This window comes from Rosa rugosa, chromosome 3, assembly GCF_958449725.1.
Source record: "Rosa rugosa chromosome 3, drRosRugo1.1, whole genome shotgun sequence".
NCBI lineage: Eukaryota > Viridiplantae > Streptophyta > Magnoliopsida > Rosales > Rosaceae > Rosa > Rosa rugosa.
In genome coordinates, this window is record NC_084822.1 from 595,403 (window position 1) to 609,812 (window position 14,410).

Here is a 14,410-nt window from a genome sequence, read left to right on the forward strand (position 1 = left end):
ATGGACAGCAGGAATGTCGTCGTTGCTGATTTCGTTGCAGCCAAAATCATAGTTACTGGCCGGAGAATTGAATCTGAGATTGATCGCAAAGAAGAAGAAGAAGAAGAGGTTCGTGAGAGAAGTGGGGGTTTTGGAATGATTTTGCTAACTATACTATTGGGTTGAATTGATGATCGAGGCATGTGCGCACATGGAGTCTGGTTGGAAGAATATTGGGAATTTGGAACCGACCTACTTACTTATTAGTAATTAACAAGGTTGCTGCAGAAGTGCAGAGCACCTAACCCCATAATCATAATTGGAAAATGTTACATTCATTGTCTTGAAAAAATGAATTTTAGGAAATATATAGTAAGAAAAGATTGTAGGAAATAAATATCCCCTAATTTTTACTTTAATATAGAGACACTGAGGGAGAGACCTATGCCATTATCTAGAAAGATAAAATATATTGAATATAAATCAGTAAAGAGAACATCCGTTTTCTGATTTGGAGACTATGATGATCAATCTCACTGGAAAAACTAGTAACAAAAATACCATTTTGGCATAATAAGAAGAAAAAGGTCCGTTTCAAGATTCAGATAAGTTGTCGTGACAAATCTGATATAAAATTTGATCACACCAACAATCTCTTTTACCGGCATGGGGTCCCTGAAATCAAATTGTTGGTGTTGGCCAAAATTTAGATAGCAGCGCGCTGCTAAATTCTGTGATGAATGCTTGCTGTTGCATGCAGTAGAATAACAATTTGTACTGCAATTTGACAATGGAGTCACCTCAAGTTATGATCTCTGTGAAAAGTTTGGTTGCGACACAATACAGTCGAGGAGGAAATGCGTCATGGGCGCCAAAGGAAAGTGGCTCACAGCATGCACCTACCACTTTCCATCAATGTGAATTAAAGTTCAAGGATTAAATGATTTAAATCCAAGCGATGAGCTATCTCTCCACCGTTTCACAATTTATTTGCATTTGACCGTCTCGCGCCACAGCTTAGTGGTGGGTGGGTGGGCCTACATTTTGAATATCAATATCCTATCCATAGACAGATGTAGATGTATAGTCGATTATAAAACAATTCGGCCATCGCCTACGCTTCACTCTTAAATATTACCTTGTCCATACTCCATAGGCAACAGCAAAACAAGGGAGATATATGGCCGAAATCCAAAGCAAAACCCTCTCCCTTAACAAAACCTCACAAAAACCTCAAGAGCTCCGACGTCGTCGTCCCTTCCCGCAACCTCTGGTTCCGCCTCTACACTCCCACCGCCACCCCTACCACCAAGCTCCTCATCATCGTCTTCTTCCACGGCGGCGGGTTCGTCTTCATGTCCGCCGCTTCAAAACCCTACGACGACTTCTGTCAACGCCTCGCTCGGGAGCTCCCCGCCGTCGTCGTCTCCGTCAACTACCGCCTCGCGCCGGAGCATCGGTACCCGTGCCAGTACGACGACGGTTTCGACGTCCTCAAGTTCATCGACGACAGTCAGAGCAGCTTGTTCGAGGGCGCGAATCTCGGGCAGTGCTTTCTGGCCGGGGACAGCGCCGGCGGGAACATTGCGCACCACGTGGCGATCAGAGCGAGCGGGCACGAGTTTCGGGAGCTGCAGGTGGTCGGAATGTTGGCGATTCAGCCGTTTTTCGGTGGAGAGGAGCGGACGGAATCGGAGACGAGACTGAAGAGTGTGCCGCTGGTGAACATAGAGCGGACGGACTGGATGTGGAAGGCTTTTTCGCCGGAGGGGTCGGATCGGGACCATCCGGTGGTGAATGTGTTCGGGCCGAACGCGGTGGATATTTCGGGGGTGGATTTTCCGGCGACGATTGTGGTTGTTGGGGGATTTGATCCGTTGCAGGATTGGCAGAAGAGATACTACGAGGGATTGAAGAAACGCGGGAAACAAGCGGAGCTGGTGGTGTTTCCAAATGCCATTCATACTTTCTATGCTTATCCCGAGTTGGATGACTCTTCTGTGTTTATTAGCAGAGTCAGGGATTTCGTACAAAACGCAATTAGTTAATGCTACTGAAACAACACTATAACTATTGTTTTTCGATTTTCAATTATGTACCAATTTGTTTGCCAGGATATATGAATGGTAATAAAATATAAGACGTTCAAAATCTAAATATTGCTGCTTCATGGAGCAAAGGATCATGATCAATCACACCGGTAGGCATAATTAATCAAATGAAAACTAAGAAGCATCAACATGCATGTATTCATACGAAGACAAGAAGAAATTTTGCAAAAACAGAAAAAAAATGCATTAACCATGTTTCTGGTCACTAGGCCCTGCAACGTCTTGGTCCAGTCTGGCCCATTAGTAGTGGGCTTAGAGCGGGCTGGGCCTGGCCGAGCCTTATTACATTTTAAATTAATAACGGGCCGGGCTTTATTGCAAATCGCTAGATCCAAGCCCGTCCATATAAAACGGGCCTTTCAGGTCGGGTCTTGCGGGCTTTATTTACAAATAAATCTTTAAAGATACTGTTGTAGAGAAACTGAAATTGAGAGGAATTTGCTGTGTATTCTCATTGATAATAGGGGCCTCTTTATATAGAGGATTACAATGCATAGAATCTCAATCATATAAGGAAAGTAATCTTACATTGAATAGGAATCTAGATCATTCTAATTTAACCCTATTACCACTAGGTCAAGTAACCTAGAGTTTGGGTCAGACACATAATCGGGATTTCCTTGAACACTCCCCCTTGTGTCGTCCAAACGTGGTGCTTCTCTCGTTGCCTCATTAAAAACCTTGCCGAGTAACAAAAACCTAGTGGGACAAAAAATAACCTCGGTCGAAGGGGAAAAAGAGCACAACACACCCTTCACGTTTCGAGACCATACATGTAGACATCTCCCCCTGATGTCTGCATCTCCCCCTGATGACTACGGTCATGGGAGTTCGGATAACTTCCGTAAACGATGCTACCAACATGTTTCTCGAAAGTGGAATTTAGGCAATGACTTAGTGAGCAAGTCTGCCACACTGTCCTCATATTGAACCTAGTTCACTTTGATCTTGAGGAGAGTCTGTTGTTGCTGATTAAGCTTGGTGTTGTCGCTTTGATGTAGCCTTGCTTCATTTGTTCAAAACAAGCTGCATTATCCTAAATGCTCGTAGGCTCATCTATGGTAGACTTCAAACCACAATTGTTCGAACATGCGTAATTATGGATCCAATCCATATACATTCACGAATCTCTTCGTGAAGAGCAATGATCTCTGCATTGTTCGAAGATATAGCGACTAGGGTCTATTCTGTAGACCTCCAAGATATCGCAGTCTTTACCCATGGTGAACACTTAACCAGTTTGGGAATGACCTTTGTGTGGGTCAGAGAGATACCGAATATCAGCAAAACCTTCCAAAACACTTATGTCGTTTTGGGGAGGGGATAGAGAAATCAGGCCAGTGTTGGCGGCGTTTCTGGTGTGTGATGGATCCGAATCCATCATCTCTCTGTAGGGATAGAACAAGCCCATATCAATCGTACATCTCAAGTACTGAAAAATATCTTTTACACCAATCTAATGGCGTCGCGTTGGCGCGAAGCTATATCTTAGCTAACAAGTTCATGGTAAATGAGATGTCTGGTCTTGTGCATTGAGCTAGGTACAATAATGCGCCTATTGTACTTAACTAGGGCATTTCTGCCCCTAGCGCATCTTCGTCATCATCCTTCGAACGAAGAGGATCCTTTTCAGGATCAAGACTACGGACGATCATGGGGGTGCTTGAAGGTTTGACCTTGCCAAAATGCCTAAGCATCTATCAACACGATGCTCAAGTTCCAAACCGAGACATAATCGTGTTCTCCCATAATCCTTCATCTCAAAATCGGATTTCAAGTGTTCAGCGGTTTCCCTTAACTCTTTAAGGGCTTCTAATGAAGATCATGTCCAACATGAACCGCGATAGAATCCGAAACTTGTTATAGAAACGCGTGGGCATATCCCTTCCCAATCAAGTAATCACTTTAGTGAGCGTTTCAACCTCTTTGTAAACACGCTCGTGGTCTAGAGACACTTGACTTGGGTAAATGAAGTTCACCATGAACCTTCATGTATATTCCGTATCTAGATCCCCATAGAGATACGTAGTGACCACATTTGTAAGCTGCATGTTCAGTTATTCGGAAACTACCAAACTGACAAGGTAGTGGAGTGCAATGACATCCATTACGAGAGAATATGTCTCATCGTAGTCGATTCCAGGGCGTTTTGTGAGAAGCCTTGCGCCATAAGGCGAGATTGCCATCTCTTTTTCTCAGCACGCTTTCTAACGAAGACCCAGTAGTCAATAGGTTTTATGTTAGGAGGTGTTGGCATCACTAGCTCGAAAACCTTCCTCTTCGTTAGAGAATCCATCTTAACCTGGATCGCATCTTTTCCATTTAGGCCAAATCTCTCTACGTTGGCATTCATTCATCAACGGAGCGTGGTTCGATATCATCTGACTCAACAAACTCTTGCGCAACGAAATGCGCAACTACATCATCAATTATGATGGAGTTTCTATCCCACATCTCATGTACACTAGTGTAAGTTTCATAGAGCTCTATATTCTCAGGAATAGGTTCTAACGTTGAGGCGTCCCCCAACTATAACCATAACCCGGAAGATACTCATGAGACGGATTTTGAGTGTCGATGATCAAAGTATTGCAATGTGCCAAAGTATCCTTCGAAACCCACGGGCCTCCCATGCATCCTAGCTGGGGCCATGGCCTGTAACGCCAGAGTGCCACTCTCTTTGGTGTTGGCGCCATGCCTATCTCCTTGTAGGTGGCGCTACATCCTCTCGTAGGGACGTACTTCCTTGCAGGCATGTTTGCAGCATATTTGTGTGATCTCGTCACTTTAACAGGGATCGGGATGAGACATAGTGAGGACAGACTACGACAATTCCTGTCGTTCCTGTTGAACATTCGTGTTCGTATCTCCCCCTAACGACGGGAAGACTGTCTCATCAAAGTGACATCCGCAAATCTAGCGGTAAGGAGATCGCCTAGCAAGGGCATTAAGTGGTGGACGATTGTTGGAGTCTCAAATCCAACTGAGTTGCCCATTCGTCTGTAAGGACCCATTATAGAGCGCTGTGGCGGCGCAATTGGCACATAAATGGCACACTCAAATATGCGTAAGTACGATATTTGTACCCAGTCACTAGCTGTAACGCAGAGGTAGATTGAGTGACAGTGGGTCGTAGACGAATTAGCATAGCTGCATGTGATATTGCATCACCCCAAGCGGATATAAGGAGATTGGTGCGCATTACCAATGTCCGGACTACCATCGTAGTCGTTTCCGCGAGACCATTGGGGTGTGCTCATGGGAATAAGATGTCCAACATCAGTCCCAAATGCAATAACTATCGAGAGTTTTCGATGTAAACTCACTAGCATAGTCAAATCCAATTGACTGAATAGGATGATTCGGGGAGTGAGCCCGTTGTCATATGATGTGTGCTAGGAGTGTTTCATAAGCAGCATTTGTACATACCTCCAATAATATGGAGTATTTACTACGTCACCAAGCATAAGTAACACCCACTTTGGGACATCCACAAGACATGGCAAGGCCCAACCGAGACATACATCGTGTAGCCCTATGTTCAGGCTACGCGGCGGTATCCGGAAGTCGCAAATCCGCCACCGGGAAGCCATCTTCCCGCCCTTGCCAAGATGCCTCCATAACATAGCTTTCTACATGCTTCTAGGCTTTCTAGACTAGAAATATGTGGAAACTTGTCCCACATCGAAGAATAAGTAGAGGAAGGGCATTCCTTCATCTATAAAAGGAATGCCTCCTCCCACAACTCAAGACATTCCACATTCATTACATCTCTTGTAATCTTGTTAGGCCGCAAGGCTCGACACACTAGTATAGCTTTCAAGTGGACGTAGTCTCCCGCTCATGCGGAGACGAACCACTATACATCTTGTGTCAAATCTCTCTCTCTATCTCTCTCTCTAAAGCTAACTAGAGACCCCTCGGTCACTAACGTTAACATTGGCGCCGTCTGTGGGAAATTACTATGGACACCCATTACACTTGCCACTATCTATTGTGCGTATTAATGGCCATAAGATCCACATATACAACTACCAATATTTTACATGTTCATACACATTAATGGAATATTGAATTCTTCTACCATTTGTTGTTCCCTTCAAATCGAATTCTTTTTCGCATTCCATTAATACGGACGATAACCAATACAACAAGCATTCTACATATGCGCGTTTCTTTTTGTCTCATTATGCAGGATTAAGCGAGTCCCTTCTTGCTTGCGGAGCTCGGGGACTTGTAGGGGCCGTGCGCCCCTCGGATATTACTTATGCTTGATGACTTCATGATTTGAACTCCCCAACCAAGAAGCTACTCTTACTCGGGGACTTCGGGGACTTGTACATACCTCCAATAATATGGAGTATTTACTACGTCACCAAGCATAAGTAACACCCACTTTGGGACATCCACAAGACATGGCAAGGCCCAACCGAGACATACATTGTGTAGCCCTATGTTCAGGCTACGCGGCGGTATCCGGAAGTCGCAAATCCGCCACCGGGAAGCCACCTTCCCGCCCTTGCCAAGATGCCTCCATAACATAGCTTTCTACATGCTTCTAGGCTTTCTAGACTAGAAATATGTGGAAACTTGTCCCACATCGAAGAATAAGTAGAGGAAGGGCATTCCTTCATCTATAAAAGGAATGCCTCCTCCCACAACTCAAGACATTCCACATTCATTACATCTCTTGTAATCTTGTTAGGCCGCAAGGCTCGACACACTAGTATAGCTTTCAAGTTGACGTAGTCTCCCGCTCATGCGGAGGCGAACCACTATACATCTTGTGTCAAATCTCTCTCTCTATCTCTCTCTCTAAAGCTAACTAGAGACCCCTCGGTCACTAACGTTAACAGCATTACAAGTGGACAATGGCACAACACGTGACCAGCGTGTTTGCATGTCAACCAACATCATGAGATATTTAAACGTCCGCAAGTTGGGTGAATGAGTCCAGAGAATCCCTACGGATTCTATGTAAGAACATAATGAGTATTGTCATATCCTTTGCATAGGACGGTCTCAGTCCTAATTTCCCTAAGGAACAGGCTTTGTAAAATGAGCGAGAGGCCTTAGAAGCAACCAATGAGGATTTTGGTTGGGCCTGAGCGTCTGTAGCGCTATTAGAAGCAAAGTGTGTGACTACATCTCCCATTATGGCGTTAGAGCCATGGAAATTGGTGTGTGTGGCGTCATGGCCACTAGGAGGAACAACCATGGCGTCATGCTCATGGTTGGCGCCATTAATGGCGTCATCACATGGGACTTGGCCGGCCCTATGGCGCCCCAAGACGGCTGCAGCTCCAGATGCTGCAATTGTTGCGGTCTTGCTAAGTCCTGGAATCAATTTTCGATTCTTGCTTCTTCTCACTCTGAAGAATGGATATCCGTGTGAAGTGTTTAATAGACGGATCATCATATCATGACTAGGATGACCTATCCTGTCATGACAAAGCCAATATGTGTCTAAATCCAAGAGATCTTCTCTCATAACTTTTATTGGATTAATAGCTCGAATAGTGACATAGAGTCCACTAGAGAGACACATAAACTTCTCTAAGATGCGCCTTTGTTCGCAATCATTAGAGGCATTGCAAAGGAACTCATTTCCGTTCTCTACATGCGTTTGTGCATGGAATCCGTTGGCTATTCATAGGGCAATTTGCCCTAAGAGCGTAGAGAGTTTCTGTGACATTAATCAAGGTGCCATTTGGCAAAGAGAACTTGGGCTATTCCATGTCCTTGAATTAATACTGATGGCCCAGCCATCGTAGTCACAAGGTAACATGCTCATGAATCAAAATGGAGTCATAATGAAAAGAACTCAAAATTTTATTCATAAGCCAACGGAGTACATCATTGTCTCTTAACCATTAGGAGAATCTAATCCAAATGCTTAGCTAATGCAAAACAATGGTAGTCGTCTAACTTCTTTCGGTAATTCCAAAATAAATGTGACCAGGTGAGTAGAGAGATGTCGGTGGAGCAAGGCTCGCTTAAGTACCACTAATCTCAAAACCTTCCTAGACATCACATTTACGTTGAGTACGCCTACTTTGAAGAAAGACTAAAGCATTGGCATCTACTACAAAAATGATATGGCAATTGCCTACATCTCTTGGAAAATAAAGACTTCAACAGAATTGGCGATCTATTGATCCTAGCCAGATTTGTAGTCTTGAACCCTTCACTCTAGATCATCTTCTTGATCTTCTTGTTCCACATAGTGAGCTTCTCTTGCTTCACAATATGTTTTGTAGGCGGTGACAATTTTTTCACGAGCTCTACAAATGTGTGCCCAATGATCAGACACTCCACATCGAGAACATACATCTCTTTGCTCGAACTCCATTGATTGAGGCGCTTTGAAAGCGTCATTTAGATGGCTCTTAGTGTTGGTGGCGCCACCAACATGGCCAGAGGCTTTGCCTCCCTCTCTCTTCCCACGTTGACCTCTTCGGTTCCGTGTTCGCCTATATTGGCGGTTACCTTCCCAAGTAGAGCGATTATATGGACCAGAACGTCCAGAAGTATCCCTAAGATTAGGGTTTCGCTCTTGGCGCCTTCTCTTAGGGGCGCGACTATAATTGGATTCCGGAATATGCCCTATTTCCACGGATCTCGAATTATAGTTTTTCACAAGGATGTTGTCATGCTTTTCAGCGACATTCATGGCTCCAATGAGCTCATGAAACCTTGTGATCCGTCCTGCAGCAATATCGATTCGATAGTTCTTAGCAACCATCAATGCAGAGACGGGGAAGGTAGAGAGAGTCTTCTCAATCAACATCGCATCTGTGATCTCTTTACCACAGAATTCCATTAAGGATTTAATGCGAAGTGCTTCCGAGTTGTAGTCAATAACTGACTTGAAATCACAGAAGCGGAGGCTATGCCATCTCACTTCTAGGTCAGGAAGCAAGGAGTCACGGACGTTGCCAAATCTTTCTTCGAGTGAGACCCACAGCCTTTTGGGGTCTTCTTCATTCATACACTCGTACTGGAGCGAATCATCCATATGACGAGTCATTAGGATGATGGCTTTCGCCTTATTTGCCTCTAAGGTTGCTCTATTTGCTTCCAAAGCTTGAGCTTGCTCAACAGTTAGCACGTCCTGGCTAGGCTCGAGAATCGTATCCAAGATTCCATCGGCCTTGAGATGCTGGCGGACATCACGAACCCACCTGTGATATTCAGAGCCAGTTGTTCCCAATGGAGCAAAGTCCAATTTGTTCAGGTTATTCATCCTGAAAGAGAACAAGAAAAAGGGTTAGTTTTGGAGCGTAAAAGGCTACCACGAAAACATATAAAATTTCTGAGCGTAGTTGCTTCCAAGAAATTAGGAATTTCCGAGCGTAGTCGCTTCCAAGAAATTAGGGATTTTCTGAGCATAGTCGCTTCCAAGAAAATCCGATTCCAAGAGGGGTTTTGGATTAGATCGAAACAATGATGTACTTGTGGTCGATCATAACTTCTCAACAAACTCTAAGTTTGGAGGACTCTACAAGCTCCAAGCTTGGAGTGAGCACGAACCCCCACAGTTCGGCTTTTGGTCTCCCCTATGAAGAAGAAAAGGGGGGTAGAAGAAGGGAGGTTGAAAGTCCCCGCGAAAAGAAGAGAAATTGAATTTAAAAACTCTAAAAAAAACGGGAACGTTTAGTAAAAAATACCTCGAAATAAGTCGCCGGAAATTTGGCCGGAAAAAGTGGTCGGAAAAGTCGCCGGAAAGTGGCCGGAAGTCGGCCGGAAAAGTCACCGGAAAATGGTTGACCGACGTTGACTGGAGGGTTGACCGGCGTTGACCTGGGTGCTGACGTGGCGGTCGGTTGCTGACGTGGCACTCTGACGCTGACGTGGCAGACTGATGTGGCACTGGTGCTGACGTGGCTGATGACGTGGCACTGGTGCAGACGTGTCAGATTAATGCTGACGTGGATGCTGGCGTGGCAGATGACGCAAGGATGACGTCAGAGGCTTCAGGCTGCTGGGCTTTGGACTTCGGCTTCTGGGCCTTGGGCTGAGATCTGGGCCTAGGGCTGACCGGAGATGGAATTGGTTGACTGAAGCACAGATTGATGATGCAGGCGGCGGTTCAGCGGTTCAGTTGGTTCAGGCGGCCGGTTCGTGTGGTTCTAGGCCGGTTCCGGTGGTGATTTTTCGGCTCCAGTGATCTGGGATCCTGCTGCAGCTGCTGGTGGAGTTTAGTAGCAGTAGGCAGGGAGGAAAGCTTCGAACCGGGCAAGGAGGATATCGGTATTTCCGGGGGCCGGTTCGGATATTTTCCGGCCGGTTCTGGGGACAGAGCCGCCGGTTCTGGGCTCCTGGAGGTGAGAGCTTCAAGGTGGGCGGCGGAGGTTTCTGGGGTTTGAAAGCTACGAATATTAGGTTTCAGGGTTAGTGCTTCGTGCTGATAACGTGTTGTAGAGAAACTGAAATTGAGAGGAATTTGCTGTGTATTCTCATTGATAATAGGGGCCTCTTTATATAGAGGATTACAATGCATAGAATCTCAATCATATAAGGAAAGTAATCTTACATTGAATAGGAATCTAGATCCTTCTAATTTAACCCTATTACCACTAGGTCAAGTAACCTAGAGTTTGGGCCAGACACATAATCGGGATTTCCTTGAACAGATACTAATTTTTTATAAATCTATATTTATATATCACACTCTAAATAGCAAACTCTATCAATTCAAAGAAAATGGAAAAACCGACCGTTAGATGAGATTATTACAATAAATTATGAGTTGGTAAAAAATTTAGCCAATTTCACCATGTTTTCGAATCCGATCGAATTGGTCAACCGTCGTCACTTATATGTCTTTTTGGTTGACTGATGGAGTGATGACTGCGAAACGTGCTTATTTTTTCACATCACGTTTGTAAATATTCCATCAATGGATGTGCGTGGATATCAGATAAAAGTTTCAATTTAAATTACAAAGACGTTGGTCTATACCAATTTGCGTCCTAAAGTTGTATGACTTATACGTTGCATTTAAATTGTTGAGGTTCATTCTAAAGCAACCATAATGTGAAAAATGAATTCGAAGAAACCAACCGCTCGATGGAGAGATTGTAATGTTTTATGGTGGTTGTAAAAAATCTAGCCAATTTGGTTCTCGTTTCGAATTCGATCAATTAGGTCAAACTTGGTTACTTTTATAAACATATATTTATATATCATACACTCCAAATAAAATGGGAAAACCGACTATTGGATGAGATTATTAATAATTTATCAGTGTGGTAAAAAATTTAGTTAATTTCACCATATTTTCGAATTCAATTGAATTAGTCAACCGTCGTCACTTGCATTCCTTCTTGGTTAACCGATGGCGTGACGGCTGCGGATACGAGGCTTCGAATACAATAATAACACGCACTACATGAGTCTGTGAAATATTTCTTTGATTATTTTGGACAACTGAGCTATTTTTAACAATTTATGAAAGTGTAAAGTAAATTAAATTAAGCTAATTAAATCAATTTACGGGCTTTTCTAGGCCGGGCCTGGCGGGCTTTTTTGGGCCAGACCTAGCGGGCTTTGACAGGCTTTTGGGGGGCCGTGCCGAGTTTTAAACCCCTAAACCAAGCCCGACCATCTACCCACTGAGGCAGGCTTGTATGCGGGCCGGGCCGGACTTTGAGCCCGCGGGCCTCCATCGACCCACTTAATCCGCAAACCAAATGATGAGGCCTAGCTCGAGTTATCTTTTAAAAAATAAAAAATAAAAAATAAAAAATAAAAAATAAAAAATAAAAAATAAAATAAAATAAAGTAAATAAAAGAAGCTTGAGTCGTTTAAACCCTCTTGGATGAGGTTCTTCTTCCTCTTCTTGACTTGCACCGGTAGCAGTACTACTAGATGCTACATCATCATCATCATCATCATCATCATCATCATCATAGTAGTAGTAGTGTTGAAGGCCTCGCTTGGTATTGCCAGTACTGCTAGATGCTGCATCATCATCATCATAGTAGTATTGAAGGCCTTGCTTGGTATTGCTCTGCTTCAATAATGTTTGGGTTAATTACATATAAGTGAGAGTCTCCTTCTTTGCTTCGCAGAAAGAGAGAGAAGGGAAATGGGTTCTGGTTCCGCGCCAGCCAAGAATTGGTTCTGGTTCTGATCAAGTTATAGATATGATTGACCAACAAATGTGGGGATCAAATTGTTAGTGGATGGAAACATCAATCCAAACAGAGAATCAAGTTCATGGTAGGTAGACTTTGACTTCTTGATGTGTAATTTACTAATTTTCAAGGAAACAGGCTTCCTAACTTGCCGGTTTAAACAAGCTAGATGGATTCAAATTAAAGAAACATTCAACAAAGCGATTTTCATGACTTCTGATAAAAGCTGATAAGAAGGTTACAGCTTACAAGTAACACAAGCTCTCAAGTCTCGAATATGACTCACATAGCAAAACACACAAGATGACTATAGGGAGGATACAAAACACTAACACGGTTTCATTTGTTCTCTTTCTTAATGAAACTACATATATATGAAATGCTTTATTTTTTATTTTTATTTTTTTTGAATAATAGGGTTTAGAACTCAGTCAAACTGGAAGACTCATCCTCACGTCCATGTTATTATTAAGTAAATTTTGTTGCAACGGAAGGGATGTAATATCTATACCCCATGGTATATATAGAAGCATTACAGTTGTCTTGATAGAGTACATCTTGTAGGAATGCAGGAACCTCATATGAGCTACACTCTTCACGATATACATGTCAAATTTTAATAAAATCAAAAAGCTTGCATATATATAGGCTTTGCAATCATCTAAGATCCCACTAACCTCTGAATTACTCTCACATGCTTTATGTTTTCTAGCTACCTTGTTTTTTATTCTCATTAAGATAATCTCATTGTCATTAGCATGTGTGTTAATTTAATCAATATCTAATTGTATCTCCCTGATTTCGAACGAGATTCGATAGCAAATTGGATCATCAATATGTCATCGGAAAAAAATAGGATCATCAATAGAAAAATTCTTGCGTACGGCAGCCGCACCACGTGGCCGTGCGGCTGCCCAATCATAACTCACAAAAATTTTACTTTATTCCGAAAATGTCTCTAATTTTTAAAGGTGAAATACCCAAAATACCCCCCTGCTAAGGGTCTGATTGGTCAGCCCGTACCACGTGTACTTTACGTCTGCCGTACGCAAGACTTTCTCTCATCAATATATGGTTTTGATGAGGCTGAAGAGACCACGTGGAACTTGTCTGAAAACAATGTGTGGGTTCCCTTTTGACAAAAAAAAAGAAAAAGAAAAAGAAAAAGTTTTCCCATTTTAGTGCCGCTCCCTTCTGACAAAGTCACAAAAGGAGAAAAGAACCCTCATTTACTCTTTTTTTTTTTTCTTTTCTTTTTTTGTAATACCTGACACGCTCTGCAGTTATCTGTGGGATTTGTGGGTCAGTGACTTCAGTCTATTATTTCATCATAGTTTTGGTTCTTACTTCTATTGTTTTAGGAGAAACTATGGATCTAACACAAGAAATTGCGGTCAAGTTCATTTTTTCTTTCAGGTAACAATTAACAAGGTCATGGTTTGGATTGGAGAGATTGGCATCATTGATTAGAGTCGAGCAAAAGAAGTGCATGTGCTTGATACATCCCATAAATGTGTATAGAGAGGGCTTAATTAATATCTTTTGTTGAACTTGATTTCTCTGCTGTGGGATTTGGAAAATGAAGAGAGCGGAGATACCATGGAATACTTTATGCAACACTTTGTAGTTGTCTATTGAGAGAGCATAATATTGTAGTTGAGGAAAAACTGGTCAGTAGTTGATGTCTTGATGATCAGTAAAGAGATCATCCGTTTTGTGATTTGGAGAACTATGATGATCAATCTCACTGGAAAAATAGGTAGCAAAAATACCATCTTGTCGTAATAAAAAGAAAAATAAGGTCCGTTTCGAGATTCAGATAATAAGTTGTTGTGACAAATCTGATAAAAAAACTTGATCACACTAACAATCTCTTTTACTGGCACGGTGTCCCCTGAAATCAAATTGTTGATGTTGGCCAAAATTTAGATAGCAGCGCACTGCTAATTAAATTCTGTGATGAATGCTTGCTGTTGCATGCAGTAGAATAACAATTTGTACCGCAAAGTGGAGAATTACGTCTTTACTCTTTCACAGTTTATTTGCACGTGACCGATGCAAAGCGTGCTCGTCAAGTGGGAAGCAAAGTCGTGCCCACGGCGATCGTCAATTTGTCATCAATCCGGACTTAGTGGCCCACATTTTGAATATCCTATTCCTATCCATCCATCATAATG

At 42.9% G+C, this 14,410-nt stretch overlaps 1 protein-coding gene across 1 annotated transcript; it reads left to right on the forward strand.

Annotated features, from left to right (window-relative positions):
* LOC133735760 (probable carboxylesterase 18) lies at nucleotides 1-2,121 on the forward strand. The gene is made up of 2 exons (XM_062163199.1): nucleotides 1-108; nucleotides 1,131-2,121. Exons 1-2 carry the CDS (start codon nucleotides 1-3, stop codon nucleotides 2,025-2,027), a joined length of 1,005 nt encoding a protein of 334 aa, XP_062019183.1. The 3' UTR covers nucleotides 2,028-2,121.
* Nucleotides 2,122-14,410: the final 12,289 nt, after the last annotated feature.

Coding starts and splice junctions, on each gene's coding strand:
- LOC133735760 (XM_062163199.1), top strand. CDS start 1: ATGGACAGCAGGAATGTCGTCGTTGCTGATTTCGTTGCAGCCAAAATC. Junction 109..1,130: donor AAGAAGAAGAAGAAGAAGAG/GTTCGTGAGAGA, acceptor TTGTCCATACTC/CATAGGCAACAGCAAAACAA.